The sequence below is a fragment of the Scleropages formosus genome, chromosome 16 (genome assembly GCF_900964775.1).
Source record: "Scleropages formosus chromosome 16, fSclFor1.1, whole genome shotgun sequence".
NCBI classification, from domain to species: domain Eukaryota; kingdom Metazoa; phylum Chordata; class Actinopteri; order Osteoglossiformes; family Osteoglossidae; genus Scleropages; species Scleropages formosus.
Genome location: NC_041821.1, coordinates 25,244,935 through 25,259,385, shown reverse-complemented (window position 1 = coordinate 25,259,385; position 14,451 = coordinate 25,244,935). Strand labels below are relative to the sequence as shown.

The window sequence follows — 14,451 nt, the reverse complement described above, 5'->3', positions numbered from 1 at the left end:
TGTGTGTGTGTGTGTGTGTGTGTGTGTGTGTGTGTGTGTGTGTGTGTGTGTGTGTGTGTGTGTGTGTGTGTGTGTGTGTGTGTGTGTAATATCATCAGTTAAGGTGTGGTGGCGCAGTGGGTTGGACCATGGTCCTGCTCTCCGGTGGGTCTGGGGTTCAAGTCCTGCTGGGGGTGCCTTGCGATAGACTGGTGTCCTGTCCTGGGTATGTCCCCTTGTGTTTCCGGGTAGGCTCTGTAACCCTGTATGGGACAAGCGGTTCTGAAAGTGTGTCTGTAATATCATCATCATCTGAAACTGCTTCTCTTACAGAAAAGCTAAAGTTCAATAAATCACCTTTGCACAAAGTTGGTCAGTTTTTACAATAAATGTTCTAACTGTTGTAAAGCATTTAAACTGCCACAATTTGGAACACTCAGTTCCACAATTTGGAAAATACACTTGCATTTCTGCTTTTACTCCCACGTTATTGCAAGCATCCTGCAGCTAAGTTCCCAAAGCTTCTGAGCGATTTCTTCGTCCATAGCGGATCTTGTGCAGGTCGCTGGCGCACAGTCACTGTAAAAGTGCAAACACACCAGATTTAGAACCCACTTGTAGAGCAAAAAATTGTGCTACTGACATGTGGTACACAGAAATCCATTGTTTCCACACTTACAATGATCTCAATATATCAGTTTCAGCTAATAGGACTGCTCAATATACAAATTTTCAGAATACTTTCTTAAAAACAGGACTACTGTAAAGCTGGTTCATGCTTTGTAGCAGTGGAAAACAAGAGCCTCGTGATACCTCATGTTTTCAGCTTGTTTGTGAACAATTTTTTTCTCTGATTTATAGTGAAAACACTATTCGCAGATAACATTGTACATTTAATATGTGTTTTAGATATTTATATTGAAACATATATGTTTTACTGAATGAAAGTTATTTTGTCATGTGGCCCTATGCAACAGCAATATAATGTACTGGACATACAGTAATTGCACCTCAGTGGCTAGCAGTATCCATCAGACTGCAGTCTAACAGAACGTGCTGTCAGAACGTACGATAGTTATACTGGTCATGCTGGTGCTCTGTATTTTTCGAACCGACAAAAAATTTCATTGTACAAAAATACTCTACTGACTGAATGATTTCAGAAAAAAAGTGTATAAATATGTAACAATCACAACAATTTGAAGGAAATGGTTTTAAAGCAACTGAGGAGAAACTGTAAATGTCCCCTTCAGTGGGTACCTGTAGTATCCACCGCTTTCCTTCTCTAGCTCAGGCGCCACGGCACAGTAGATGGAGGTCTGGGCACCCTGCACAGAGTTCTTCGTGAACGGTCGCCCCACCATCCAGGCAAATTTAAGGGGTATACTGAGGTGCCTTGACAGTTCTGTCTGCACAACGCCGGGGTGAAGAGCATATGCCGTCACACCAGTTCCTGAGGGAGCAGAAGTCAGGTGCTCACCTACACTGCTCGCAACCTGTGAATAGGTGTCATTCGACTCACACCCACAGCCCTGTGTTCACCTTGCAGCTGTTTTGCCAGAGACCGTGTGAACAGGATGTTGGCAAGCTTGCTCTGACAGTATGCCTTGCGGCTGTCATAGCTCGTCTCGCTGTTGAGGTCATCCAGTCTGATGGTGCCCCAGCTGTGAGCCATGGAGGAGACATTAATGATCCTAGCTGGGGCTGATCTCTTAATCAGATCACTCAATAAGTAGGTAAGTAAGAAGTGACCTAAAAGATCAGAAAATAAATGCAATTCATCAGCCTTTTAACTTTTTTGTGGATTCATTAAATTATCAAAAAACAATCCTTTCAATATATTCCACAGCTAAGAAAAAAAATGCCAAAAATAATAAACAGCAAAAACTATGGAATGCCAATGAAAGTTTTGTGTGCTAATTCTTTGAAGTTACTGAAAAGAAATTTGTAGGATTAAAAAATTGCCCAATATAGCAAATTTTAGGAAAAGTTGTCACGCCCACCCACCAGCTTAGCAAGAGCACCTGTTGCCGATTAGCACGGCCTGGTATAAAGGCGGCGCCATCACAGCAACAGATGTGGAATTTCAATGACCATCCTTTGGTGTGCAGAGTCAGTGTCTTGGTTTCCCAGTACCCTATCCCCTGGTCAATGCTCCTGCTTCTCCTGGCTTTTTGACCTTGGATTGTTCACCAGTTTCCTGACTATTGCTTCGCCCCTTGAACGATGTTTGCACCTCGGAAGGTCCTTGCCTTTCCCCGACCTCAGTCTCTGATTGCTCCTGTGTTTTGGCACCGAAACAACAGCACCTGCACTTGCGTCCAAACCCTACCTCCCATCTCCTGTCTGTGACCATGACAAAGGTATTGAATTTATTAAAAATGAAAATACAGTTGATCCTTGAACAATGCGGGGGTTAGGAGCGCCAACCCCCCGTGCAGTTGAAAATCCACATAAAACTTTTGACTCCCCAAAAAATTAACTACCAATAGCCTACTGTTGACCGAAGCCTTACTGATAACATGAACAGTCGATTAACACATATTTTGTCTGTTATTTATTTACTGTATTCTTAAAATAAAGTTAGGAAAAAAGTTAAGAAAATCATAAGGAAGAGAAAATAAATTTACAGTACTGTATGCACTGCTCACATGGAGATGGTCAGTGTCATCCTACAAACTGTGCAGAACCGCAATTCTTTTGTGGACTGTAACTTTTATAAAAGTTAACTTTTTATAATAGATTTGTGTAATATTTGTTAGTTAATGAGAAAATAGATCAAATATGCCAATATTTTATGCATTTATGACATACTGTATGCTGTACTAGACATCATTTTTTCCTTTGGATTTGTAGCCTTCTGCGCATCATCTGCATTTTTGGTATGTGTGTAAAGTTTTACAAAATCTTTACTTTTTATTTTTTCTTAATAAATGTGTGTAATTTATGGTAGTAAATGATAAAATAGACTAATTGCTACAGTAGTGCAGTATGTACTAGTTAATTTTATTCCGTTATGATTTAATACTGCATCTTTACATTTGTTTACATTTCTCTTGACTGTGAATGGTGCCATGTACAGTCTAAGTGTTTATGTGTGCAAGTTTTCATAAATTTTAACTATTTATAATAGATTTGTGTATATTTTATGGTAGTAAATGGTAAAATAGACTAGTATCTACACATTTTTTATGCATTCATGACATACCTAACTTTTTCTTAATTTTTTGATATCTCCATGCTACGCAGTTCGTCTGTTTTTTCAAATTGTTGCAGATCTCAAAAAATTTTTCCAATATTTACAGAAAAAAATCTGCGTATAAACTGTAATTTGTTTTTATTAGTATTTTATTAGTATTTATTTATTAATTAAAGGGAGGTGCGGTGGCACAGCAGGTTTGGCCAGGTTCTGCTCTCTGGTGGGTCTGGGGTTCGAGTCCTGCTTGGGGTGCCTTGTGACAGACTGGCGTCCTGTCCTGGGTGTGTCCCCTCCCCCTCCGGCCTTATGTCCTGTGTTGCTGGATGAGGCTCCAGCTCGCCGTGACCCCTCTCGGGACAAGCGGTATTCAACTTGTGTGTGTGCGTGTGTGTGTGTATTAATTCATTTCTTCTGTACCACTCCCGGGCCCTCCCGTCCGCTTCCTGAATGACCTCGACATTTTGTTGAGCTCTCTCCCAGGGGACAGCACTCCACTGATTCTCCTGAATTACTTCAATCACAGAGTACTTCTGTATGAAATGATGAATGACCGAATTCATACTGTTCTGATAAGACACCCACATTCCCATAACTGTTTAAATATTTGCTTTCCAGGGGGTGCAGTGGTGCAGTGGGTTGGACCGGGTCCTGCTCTCCAGCAGGTCTGGGGTTCGAGTCCCACTTGGGGTGCCTTGCGACGGACTGGCGTCCCGTCCTGGGTGTGTCCCCTCCCCTTCCAGCCTTACGCCCTGTGTTGCCGGGTAGGCTCCGGTTCCCCGCGACCCCATATGGGACAAGCGGTTCAGAAAATGTGTGTGTGTGTACTTCAGTCTGCATATCGAGGACATTCATGCAAGTGGCCTTTTGCTGCTCCTGCAGTCCTTTGACCTCTCCCTATCCCAGTCCCCTGCTATTCACAAAGCTGACAATTGCCTTGACCTTGTCTTCTCCCGTAACTGTGGCTGTCCTGTCTGCTCTGTTACCCCACTCCATTTCTCCAATCATTTCTTCGTCTCCTTCCAGCCATGCCTCACCACTAATCCCTCTCCTTCTTCTGCACCCATTGTTACTTTCCACCATAACTTAAAATCTCTCTCGCCTTCTTACCTTGCCCCTGCCATGCTGTCTGCTCTCCCTTCTGCTGCACAATTCTCAGATCTATCAACAGACAATGCTACTAACATTTTCCTCTCTGCCCTATCTTCCTCTCTTGAATCTCTCTGTTCACTATCTTCTAGACCAGCATGCCCCAGTACCACCCCACAGCTGACTGATCCATTACGTACTAACAGGACCAAACTCCAGGCTGCAGAGCAATGATGGTATAAATCCAAGACTCGCATGGACCTGGATGTCTACAAAGAACTTTCAGCTACTTTTCACTCTGCTGTGTCCTCAGCCAAAACAATCTTCTTCCACAACAAAATAGTCTGCATCTAAAAAACCACACAGACTCTTCGCCACCTTCTCATCCCTACTGTGTCCTCCACCGCACCCTCCTCCTCCTCTCACTGCTGATGAATTTGCTTTGTATTTTCAGAGACAAAGTCAACACAATCATGGACAAGTTCTTGGCATCACCCTGCCCTGTTCATGCTGAACTTCCCTATGAAGACATGCTCTCTGAATTCAAGCCACTCTCAGAAAATGAAGTCTCTTACCTCCTGATATCACACAGATCCACCACCTGCTTGCTGGATCCAATCCCATCCTCACTCCTACAGACCATCTCTGTGCAACTCTCCACCTTCATCGCTAAGATCAACTCCTCGCTCTCCTCTAGCTGCTTCCCATCTGACTTCAAAACTACTCTCATTTCACATCTGGTAAAGAAACCCTCTCTGGATCCTAACTCAGTCCGAAACTATAGGCCAGTCTCCCTCCTCTCCCTTCTGTCTAAAACTCTAGAATGAGCAAACTGATCAACTTTCTGAATTCCTCACCCGGAACCATCTTCTCGATGGATATCAGTCTGGATTCAAAGTTGTCACTCCACGGAGACGGCGCTCCTGGCAGTGTCTGATGCTCTCCAGTTGGCCAGAGCAGCCTCTCCCTCCTCGATCCTCATCCTCCTTGACCTGTCTGCAGCGTTCGACACTGGCAACCTCCAGATTCTACTCTCCTCTCTTAGTCAGCTTTGGCTCAAAGGAACAGCACTAAGATGGTCTGAGTCTTACCTATCTGACAGATCCTATCAAGTGGTCTGGCGGGGCTCCCGTTCTTCTCCTCTGCCTCTCTCAACTGGTGTCCCGCAGGGCTCAGTACTGGGTCCTCTGCTCTTCTCGATCTACACCTCCTCCCTCGGCCCTGTCATTGCCTCCCATGGATTCAAATGCCACTGCTACACTGATGATACCCAGCTCTTACTTTCCTTAGCTGCCTACCTGTCGGACATCTCTGCATGGATGACTGATCACCACCTACAAAACAGAGATCCTCTCTTGATCAAACTGGACAACTCACTCATTTTGCCTACCTCCTCGGCTAAAAGTCTGGGAGAAAGATAGACTTGAGTCTATCTTTCTATCAGTACATCAAAGCACAGTCCAGACCTGCAGATTCCTCCTGCATAACATCCGGAGGATCTGTCCTTACCTCACAACTGACTCTGCACAACTACTTGTCCAGGCCATGGTGACATGCTGTCTGGACTACTGCAACTCTCTCCTGTCTGGCCTTCCTGCTACTGCCATTAAACCTCTGCAGCTTCTAGAATGCTGCTGCCGAAGTTGTGTTTGACTTGCCAAAGCATTCGCATGTATCTCCTCTACTCATTTCTCTGCACTGGCTTCCCATAGCTGCCCGGATCAAATTTAAGACCCTGGTTATGGCCTACAAATGCATCACTAGAACTGCTCCCAGCTGTCTACAGGACTTGATCATTTGCTACACGCCAGCCATACTGCTACGCTCTACCACCATCTGACTGCTTGGTGGTCCCATGCATGAAAGGTAAAGCACGGAGGTTGTCACTTCTGCCTCCATTCTGGTGGAACGACCTCCCCTCTCGCTCAGAACTGCTGAATCTTTGTCCACATTTAAAAAGTATCTTAAAACTCATCTCTTCCACACTCACTTCACCCATGATATCAAGTTCATGTAAGGTATAAATGTTCATGCCCATAAAATATACATGTTTATGATTATGCTCGGATTAATCCTTTAGAGCCACTCCTGCAATGTAACGTAAAGGTTTATATGTATCTCAAAAAAAGAAAAAAAACTACTAGGAAGGTGATTAGGAATAGGTGATATTCTGGTAAAGTTCTTTGCAAGCGATAAATTTCAGTGCATATGGTGAAGGAAACTAACTGTACTTAAGAATCACACATCTGCAGCTATGTCTCCTAAGGTAAAGCACAAATTGTATTTTCTACAAGATGTGTGTCGCTTTGGAGAAAGTGTCTGCTAAATGTATAAATGTAAATGTAATTTGTAGTTTACATAATATGTTTCTTTCAATAGGTGGGGTGCAGTGGTGCAGTGGGTTGGCCCACAGTCCTGCTTTCTGGTGGGTCTGGGGTTCGAGTCCCACTTGGGGTGCCTTGTGATGGACTGGCATCCCGTCCTGGGTGTGTCTCCTCCTCCTCTGGCCTTACGCCCTGTGTTGCCGGGTAGGCTCCGGTTCCCCGTGACCCCGTAAGGGACAAGCGGTTCTGAAAATGTGTGTGTGTGTGTGTGATTTCTAACTAGTGGTAACCAGTCTTACCTAGGTGGTTTACTCCAAACTGCATTTCAAAGCCGTCCACAGTCTTAGAGTAGGGGCACATCATTATTCCCGCATTGTTGATGAGTATGTTGACTTGCTTTTCTTCTAGTAAAAAAAGTATGAAAATCCAGACCAGACCTCACATTTTCATGCTTGTAATCATATCATCTTAAGTACTGTAGTCTGATTAAGACAAAGTGTTATCCACATTGAATTAAAAAAAAAAAAAAAAAAAAAATCAGAAAACTTTGTCAGTATAATAATACCACAAGGGATACAGGAAAACTATTTCAGAAACCCTTGAAGGAAAGACAACAAGGTAAAACTCACACAAATTATATGTCTATAAATGTTATTTAAATTTAAGCTAACCCAGCATAACTCAATACCACTGCACACCTGCACTTTGTAAAGCTGCGTCAGACACTTTGTATTCATTTTTACTGCTACTTAGTACTTACTGCTGCTACACTACAAAACAGTTTACAGCCCATATCCTGTGTATTTATCGTCCTGTATATCTACTGTTCTGTTCTGTATATATATTGCCCTGCATTTGTCTCACACTGTTGTGTATTTGTACTTTATGTAGTCTTGCGTACTGTTCTGTGTTGCACCATGGTCCCGGAAAACGACATTTCGCTCCATTGTATACAAGCTATATGGAGGAATGACAATAAAAACCCATCTGAACTTGATTTACAGTCTGCAGTTGATGAAAAAAGTTTTAAAAGAGAAAAAGATGTGAGCAGCAGGTGCAGTTCTTGTGGTAAGTTGCTTAACAAGTGGTAAGATGCTTAACTTTTCACTGGACTTACCCTTGTTAATTATCTCTGCAAATTCTCTGATTGACTTGATGTCAGATAGATCAAGCCTCCTGATGACAACGTCTTGATTCCCTGAGTCTTCGATAATCTCTTTCTGGGCGGCTTCTGCCTTTGCCATATCCCTGCAGGCCAAAATGATTCTGGCGCCTGTCAAAATAGATAAAAATAAATAAATACAGCAGACTGCATAGTAGAATGAATCAACACATGTATTTCAGTGCACATATGATTTACTTATTCACATTAAATAACCTGATGGCAGTAAAATGTGTCTGGAGTGCATCAGAGATCCTCCAGCTATTATGGGCACTGCTGTACCCATAAACAGAATTTAAAACAAAAATCTGCTGCTGAAACTTCTTCTCACTGCATCATAATGCACGTGAGTATAACTCTTGAGGAAACTGATTTCTTTTTTCCCCTCAATGCTTCCTGCCATCATAGTTCTGCATCTGCATAAAGAAACTACAGATGCTCCTCGACTTATGATGGTTTGACTTACGATTTTTCGACTTTATGATAGTGAGCTGGTGATAGACATTCAGTAGAAACTGTACTTTAAATTTTGAATTTAGATTTTTTTACCCAGGCAAACAATATGTGGTGTGATACTCTGTCGCAATGCTGGGCTGCAGCAGCAATCTGCATCTCCCACTCTGTCACGAGGTCACCATACACATACCTCCCTGTATCTACGTTGTTTTGTGCATACATAATATCACAGAAACGCCCATCTGTGTCTCCTGCTACTGGTGGGAAGAAGAAGAAGAAGGCAATTACTCTTGAGGAGAAACTCAAAATAATTGCCCAGCAGGAAGGCAACAAGCCCATAATGGCCACTGCACATATGCTAGGCTATGATGTTCAGTAGGTTAGGTGCATTAAATGCATTTTTGACTTACGATGGGTTTCACATAATGTAATCCCATCGTAACTCAGGGACCCCCTGTACATGAAAAACTTCTTTAGACCAAAATTCAAGTCAGAACATGCTAAAAGCATTGTGTATTTGTTAACATAAAATTATTATTACTTTAAATCAACATTGAAATCCTGAATAAAGCAGAACAATACATATTTCTTGAGACTACTTAAACAAACCCAATTCTGCGATACCTCATTTGTCATTTTCTTTCTTTCCTTTTCTCAGTGACAAAGTATATTTTTTTTAACTAGTTTTTCCTCATAGATAATTCATGGGAAACAAAATGACACAACAACTAAAGTCTGAATCACAGTGACTAATCATGCCCTTTATATCTTCTATGACCAATGAAATTTTGGCAGAACTATGTCAACTTCTGACAATAATTCTTTTCTAACTTTATAGCACTTTTTTTGTCATCTAAACTTAATAGCAAGAAACAGAAACAATACACAACCACAGGTACAAGGAAACACACCAGAATTATTATTATTATTATTATTATTATTATTAATAATAATAATAATAATAATAATAATAATAATAATAATAATTCACTATAAATTGGTCATGCCCAGCTGATGGAGTTGTCAGATCATATCAGGGCAAAGTGTCCATCCTAATGTTGCAAAAAACCTTCATGCAGCTACTCTTGTAAATGTAATGTAAATGTTTAAAACGTTATAATTAGGAATTGCCAATATTCGGATAAACCTTTATACTTGTGTGATGAACATTGGTTCATATGGTGTAAAGAAACAAACTCTGCTTTACATTTATTTGTTTAGCTGATGATTTTCTCCAAAGGGACTTACAATGTTAAGGTTACAATTATTTATCCATTTACATGTACATTTATTCATTTAGCAGATGCTTTTTTCCAAAGCGATGTACATCTCAGCAAAAGTACAATTTATGCATTATATTAAGGGAAGGAGACATAGCTGCAGACATGAAAGTCTCAAGCAAACTTAGTCTGTTGCCACCACTTGCTGCACTGAAGTTCATTGTTCGAGTAGGTGCATAAAACACAGGATAGACAAATCCCAATACCCTCCCACCATTTTTTTTTTTTTAAATATTATAAGATACACATTTACACAGTAATTTTTACTAGAGCAATTTTAGGGTAGATACCTTGCTCAAGGGTACTAGTCAGAGATGTGGTGAAACCTGTGACCTTTGGATCCAAAGACAGTAGCGCTAACCAGTACACCACCAGCTGTCCCCACTTTAGGATCACACATGTACATCTGAGTGTCTCTTCCTGCTAATGTAATGAAGACATTGTATTTTCTATGAGATATACATTCCTAGGGGGCCACGGTGGCACGGCGGGTTTGGCCAGTGCCTGCTTTTTAGCAGGCTTGGGGTTTGAGTCCCACTTGGGGTGCCATGTGATGGACTGGCATCCTGCCTTGGGTGTGTCCCTTTCCCCTCCAGCCCTGCACCGTATGTTGCCGGGTTAGGCTCTAGCTCACCCCGACCCCACTTGGGACAAATGGTTTCAGTGTGTGTGTGTGTGTGTATGTGTGTGAGTTGCTTTGGAGTAAAGTGTCTGATAAATGTAAAAAAGCTGCTGTCCCTGAAGGAAAGGCCACAGACAGCATGGTAAACGTGTGGGGTACATACCCCTCTTGGCCAGATCCCTGGCCGTTTCTTTCCCAATGCCACTGTTGGCTCCGGTAACGAGCACAGTTTTCCCACTCAGCCGCTCACCGCACAACCACTGGCCCAGCAACAAGTTCCTGAGAGAGAAAAACAACGTGTGTGAACACAACACTTACAGCTTCACTGCACCTCCACCCGCACTTGAAGAAACACTCAGCTAAAGGTTTCTTCAGGACTCAGTTACTGTGTAAAGTATACAGATACTAGGCGAACTGTACTGTAGTGTGATTCACATACCTCTCAGCTTGGCACCTCACGTATACTTTTATTTATGCACAAAATAACGCCAGAGTGGTTTATCGGATGAATCATGTCAGTTGATTATATCCAGGGAGGGAAATTATTAGAAAAAAAATCATCATGTTTTTAAAAAATGATCTGAGCACAGACAGAGTTAGTATACTACAAACATCATGACATGAGCTCTTTTCCACGCGGGCGAGCACGCGGCCGACACAACAAAGCAATAAATCGAGTCAACACTACAATGTCAACGGACTGTGAAAAAAAGGAACGAAACACTCGAGTTTACCTTAGTGAGTGCATGTTTGGACCGTGGTTCCGAGACATAACCGGCGTCACTCCAAACGGGTCGGACTGTCACTATTTCTGTCGCGAACCCGCACGAAATGCCACTCACACTCACATGCTAGATATGTACGCGCTGACGTCATCGTTTCCCGGATCGCTGTTCTGCTTGCCGTGGGCTCTATGTGGGCGGGGTTTACATATGAATCGGGTTGATCCGGGATTTAAGCCTCTGATGTACATGTAAAAATCACACACACACACACACACACACACATTTTCAGAACCGCTTATCCCATACGGGGTCACGGGGAACCGGAGCCTACCCGGTAACACAGGGCGTAAGGCCGGAGGGGGAGGGGACACACCCAGGACGGGACGCCAGGCCGTCGCAAGGAACCCCAAGCGGGACTCGAACCCCAGACCCACCAGAAAGCAGGACCGTGGTCCAACCCACTGCGCCACCGCACCCCCCATGTAAAAATCTTTTATGTAATTTTCTGGTGTCTCCAAAAGAAAGAGAATCGCCAGAAGCAATTTCGTACGTTCAGTTACTGCCGTTATGGATCCTACAATAAAAGATTTCGTCAAGAATTTGCTGTACTGGCATAATGACCGTAAAGAGATTTTTCTAGGTTATTTATCATCATGTCATCATTGAACAGTCTGTGCGTCGCTTTGCAGAAAAGCCACTGCCAAATGAATCAGTGTACATATGAATGTAAATTAGGTGTTACTAAAGGCACCACGTGAAATGTTAAGAGATTGTACCTTTGCTAGTTGGGTTGCGGGGGTGTGGTGGCACAGCAGGTTTTGCCTGTGCCTGCTCTCTGGTGGGTCTGGGGTTTGAGTCCCGCTTGGGGTGCCTTGCGCCCTGTGTCATCGGGTTAGGCTCCGACCCCACTCAGGACAAGTGGCTTCAGACAATATGTGTGTGTGTAGTTGGGTTGCTGTTGTGTGGCGTCAAGAATAATGTGCTTATGATCACATGTGCAATAGTGTCAGTGCTGATTCTGCAGCTGCTCGACACTGACGTCTTAGCCATGGATTATGGATGGATTTACATTCACATGTCACCTTACAAGGGAACTTTGTTGATATAGTTACAGTATATATTCATATATAGAATATATACACTGGATATTATAAAAGAGTCAATGTGAAAAGTACATCTGTGCAATTTTATTATTAGATCATACCATCAATTTCATGATTTCTTTCAAACTGTTAAATTGATGCTTGCAAAATAAATACAATTAGATCTATTGCTTATTAAATGTTTATGCAACATTCTGTCACTTCTCTATTCTAGTCTTATTCCACTAAAGAGAGAATTTCAAATGAAAATATCCCTAGTGAACACTCAGTATAATCAGGAATTTCAGTGATTAATTCATGCAAATCCTTAAAATTGAGAGTTTTACTTCATTTAGCAGATGCTTTCTCCAACACCACATTCAATGAACACTAGGTAGTGATATCAGCCCACACACCTTATTCACCAAGGTGATTTACACTGCTATATACACTAGTTACAATGAGTCCATACATCAGTGAAACATATTCTCTCTTGCTGGACTGCAATATGTGTTCTTTGCTAATCTAGTGCCTATGCAGCATTTTTTCTGTGGCCTAAATGTGACAAAATGAGGAATTTAACTTAGTAGAAATAATCCAGTTCTCCATAACCCTGGAAATGAGATGCTTGTTAATAGTGTGACCTCAAAATTCAACAGTGCGAAGCTGAGTGGATTTGCTGAGCAGTGTTCTGTGAGCCCATTACAAACAATAAGGATTTATTAGGGAAAAAAGACCAGTTTGTCTTCTCACTGCATAATAAATCTGAAAAAAAAGCAAGACAGAATACAGTTTTCAATTCATCAAAGAGCTTATTCTGTAGAGAAAACCCAAATTCTCTGAAGGCACACTCTAGAAAAAGTTTCTTGTTTACAATTTATCAGGCGTACATACTGAGTGGCTCCTGAGTACTACCAAAAACTTTATAAACACAGTCACATGGCTTCCACAGAATTTTCAGAATCCAATTAACAGCTTTTCAGGTCACAGGGTTCACCTCTGGGTTTTTTTTCTGACTCAATATGTTACTCAGAATTTTTATTTTAATAATCATTATTTGGTTATGATAAAGGGGGTGCGGTGGCGCAGTGGGTTGGACCACAGTCCTGCTCTTCAGTGGGTCTGGGGTTCGAGTCCCGCTTGGGGTGCCTTGCGACGGACTGGCGTCCCGTCCTGGGTATGTCCCCTCCCCCTCCGGCCTTACGCCCTGTGTTACCGGGTTGGCTCCGGTTCCCCGTGACCCCGTATGGGACAAGCGGTTCTGAAAATGTGTGTGTGTGTGTGTGGTTATGATAACTGCATCGGACCAGTAAGCAACAGCAATACTGGAGAGAAATAAAGAAAATACAAAAGCAAAATGAAATTCACTCTCTCCTCAATTCATGAACACAGCTGGGGCACAGTTGACCTTTTATTGTAACACTTAATTAACCTCAGGCTACACTGAAATTAAAACTACCTTAAAATAACTTTAAATAAAAATTCCTGTTTTTATAAAAAGCAACAGAGTTGTAATCATCATGAAGCCAAATGAATGAAGATGGCCCTGTTCTGTCCGCATGCATTTTACTCCCATTTTCAAAAATGCTAACATTTTGTACATAGGTGAAGGAAATATAACTAAATATGTAATGTACTACTTATGTACAAAATGTTAGCATTTTTTGAAAATTAGTAACTTTAATTGACAGGGGGGCATGGTGGCGCAGTGGGTTGGACCGGGTCCTGCTCTCCAGTGGGTCTGGGGTTTGAGTCCCGCTTGGGGTTCCTTGTGATGGACTGGCGTCCCGTCCTGGGTGTGTCCCCTCCCCCTCTGGCCTTACGCCCTGTGTTGCCGGGTGGGCTCCGGTTCCCCGCGACCCCGTATGGGACAAGCGATTCTGAAAATGTGTGTGTGTGAGTAACTTTAATTGTTGTAACACAAGGAGCCAGTGTATGCTGTTCTGTAAAAAATGAAAGAAAAAAGTTAAATACCATACATATTCAGGGTGTCTCCTAAAAATGTATGGACATTTGATGTTTGCCACTCACTCATATGCCAGATTCAGAAGCACCTAGATATTACCTATAATATTTCAAACAATTTGGTTAATATAACATTGTACATCAAAAAGCCTTCTTTGTACACCAAATAGCTCCCTGAGATATATGAGACATACCACATATTTTTACGCACTCATTTAACTGATGCTTCTCTCTAAGGTGTCTTATGTTTTGTTGGTACACTAAGTGACGACTTTGAATTCTTTACCCATATATACAGCTGGCCAATTTCTACTTTATCAGTTTAGGGCAGATACTTTGGTTAGGGCTACTGCAATTCGAGCAGGGTTCAAACTCAGTTCCTTCAAGCAGAATGTGACAGCTCTAACCACTACTCTGCCTTTTAGCCACATTCCCTTCATGAAGGTATTACACTTTATAAACTAATTTCTCTTACTTTGTCATATTGAAGGTACTTTTCCAATGGGATTTTTGTATTTTCCCTGGTCAAAATCTTGCATATTCCAACAAGAATCTGAAAGAAAGATTGTAC

General features: G+C 42.1%; 1 protein-coding gene across 3 annotated transcripts; it reads right to left on the bottom strand.

Annotated features, from left to right (window-relative positions):
- Positions 1–292: 292 nt before the first annotated feature.
- Positions 293–14,429, bottom strand: LOC108919684 (retinol dehydrogenase 12-like). Of its 3 annotated transcripts, none has more exons than XM_018727889.1 (7): positions 14,356–14,429; positions 10,272–10,387; positions 7,706–7,861; positions 6,888–6,992; positions 1,522–1,731; positions 1,240–1,432; positions 293–558 (listed from the first exon to the last, which is right to left on the bottom strand). In XM_018727889.1, the coding sequence occupies exons 1-7, from the start codon at positions 14,361–14,363 to the stop codon at positions 456–458; spliced, it is 891 nt and encodes a 296-aa protein (XP_018583405.1). In that variant the 5' UTR covers positions 14,364–14,429; the 3' UTR covers positions 293–455. The 3 variants fall into 3 exon arrangements, with proteins under 3 accessions (XP_018583405.1, XP_018583403.1, XP_018583404.1); XM_018727887.2 differs by lacking the exon at positions 14,356–14,429 and adding an exon at positions 10,843–11,133; XM_018727888.2 differs by lacking the exon at positions 14,356–14,429 and adding an exon at positions 10,843–11,133 and having other exon boundaries at positions 6,888–6,989.
- Positions 14,430–14,451: the final 22 nt, after the last annotated feature.

Excerpts from the sequence above, each read along its gene's own strand:
- LOC108919684 (XM_018727887.2), bottom strand. The coding sequence starts at position 10,880 with ATGTCTCGGAACCACGGTCCAAACATGCACTCACTAAG. Across the intron at positions 10,388-10,842 it reads CCAAACATGCACTCACTAAG|GAACTTGTTGCTGGGCCAGT; the intron begins GTAAACTCGAGT and ends TTTCTCTCTCAG. Across the intron at positions 559-1,239 it reads GAAAGCGGTGGATACTACAG|TGACTGTGCGCCAGCGACCT; the intron begins GTACCCACTGAA and ends GCACTTTTACAG.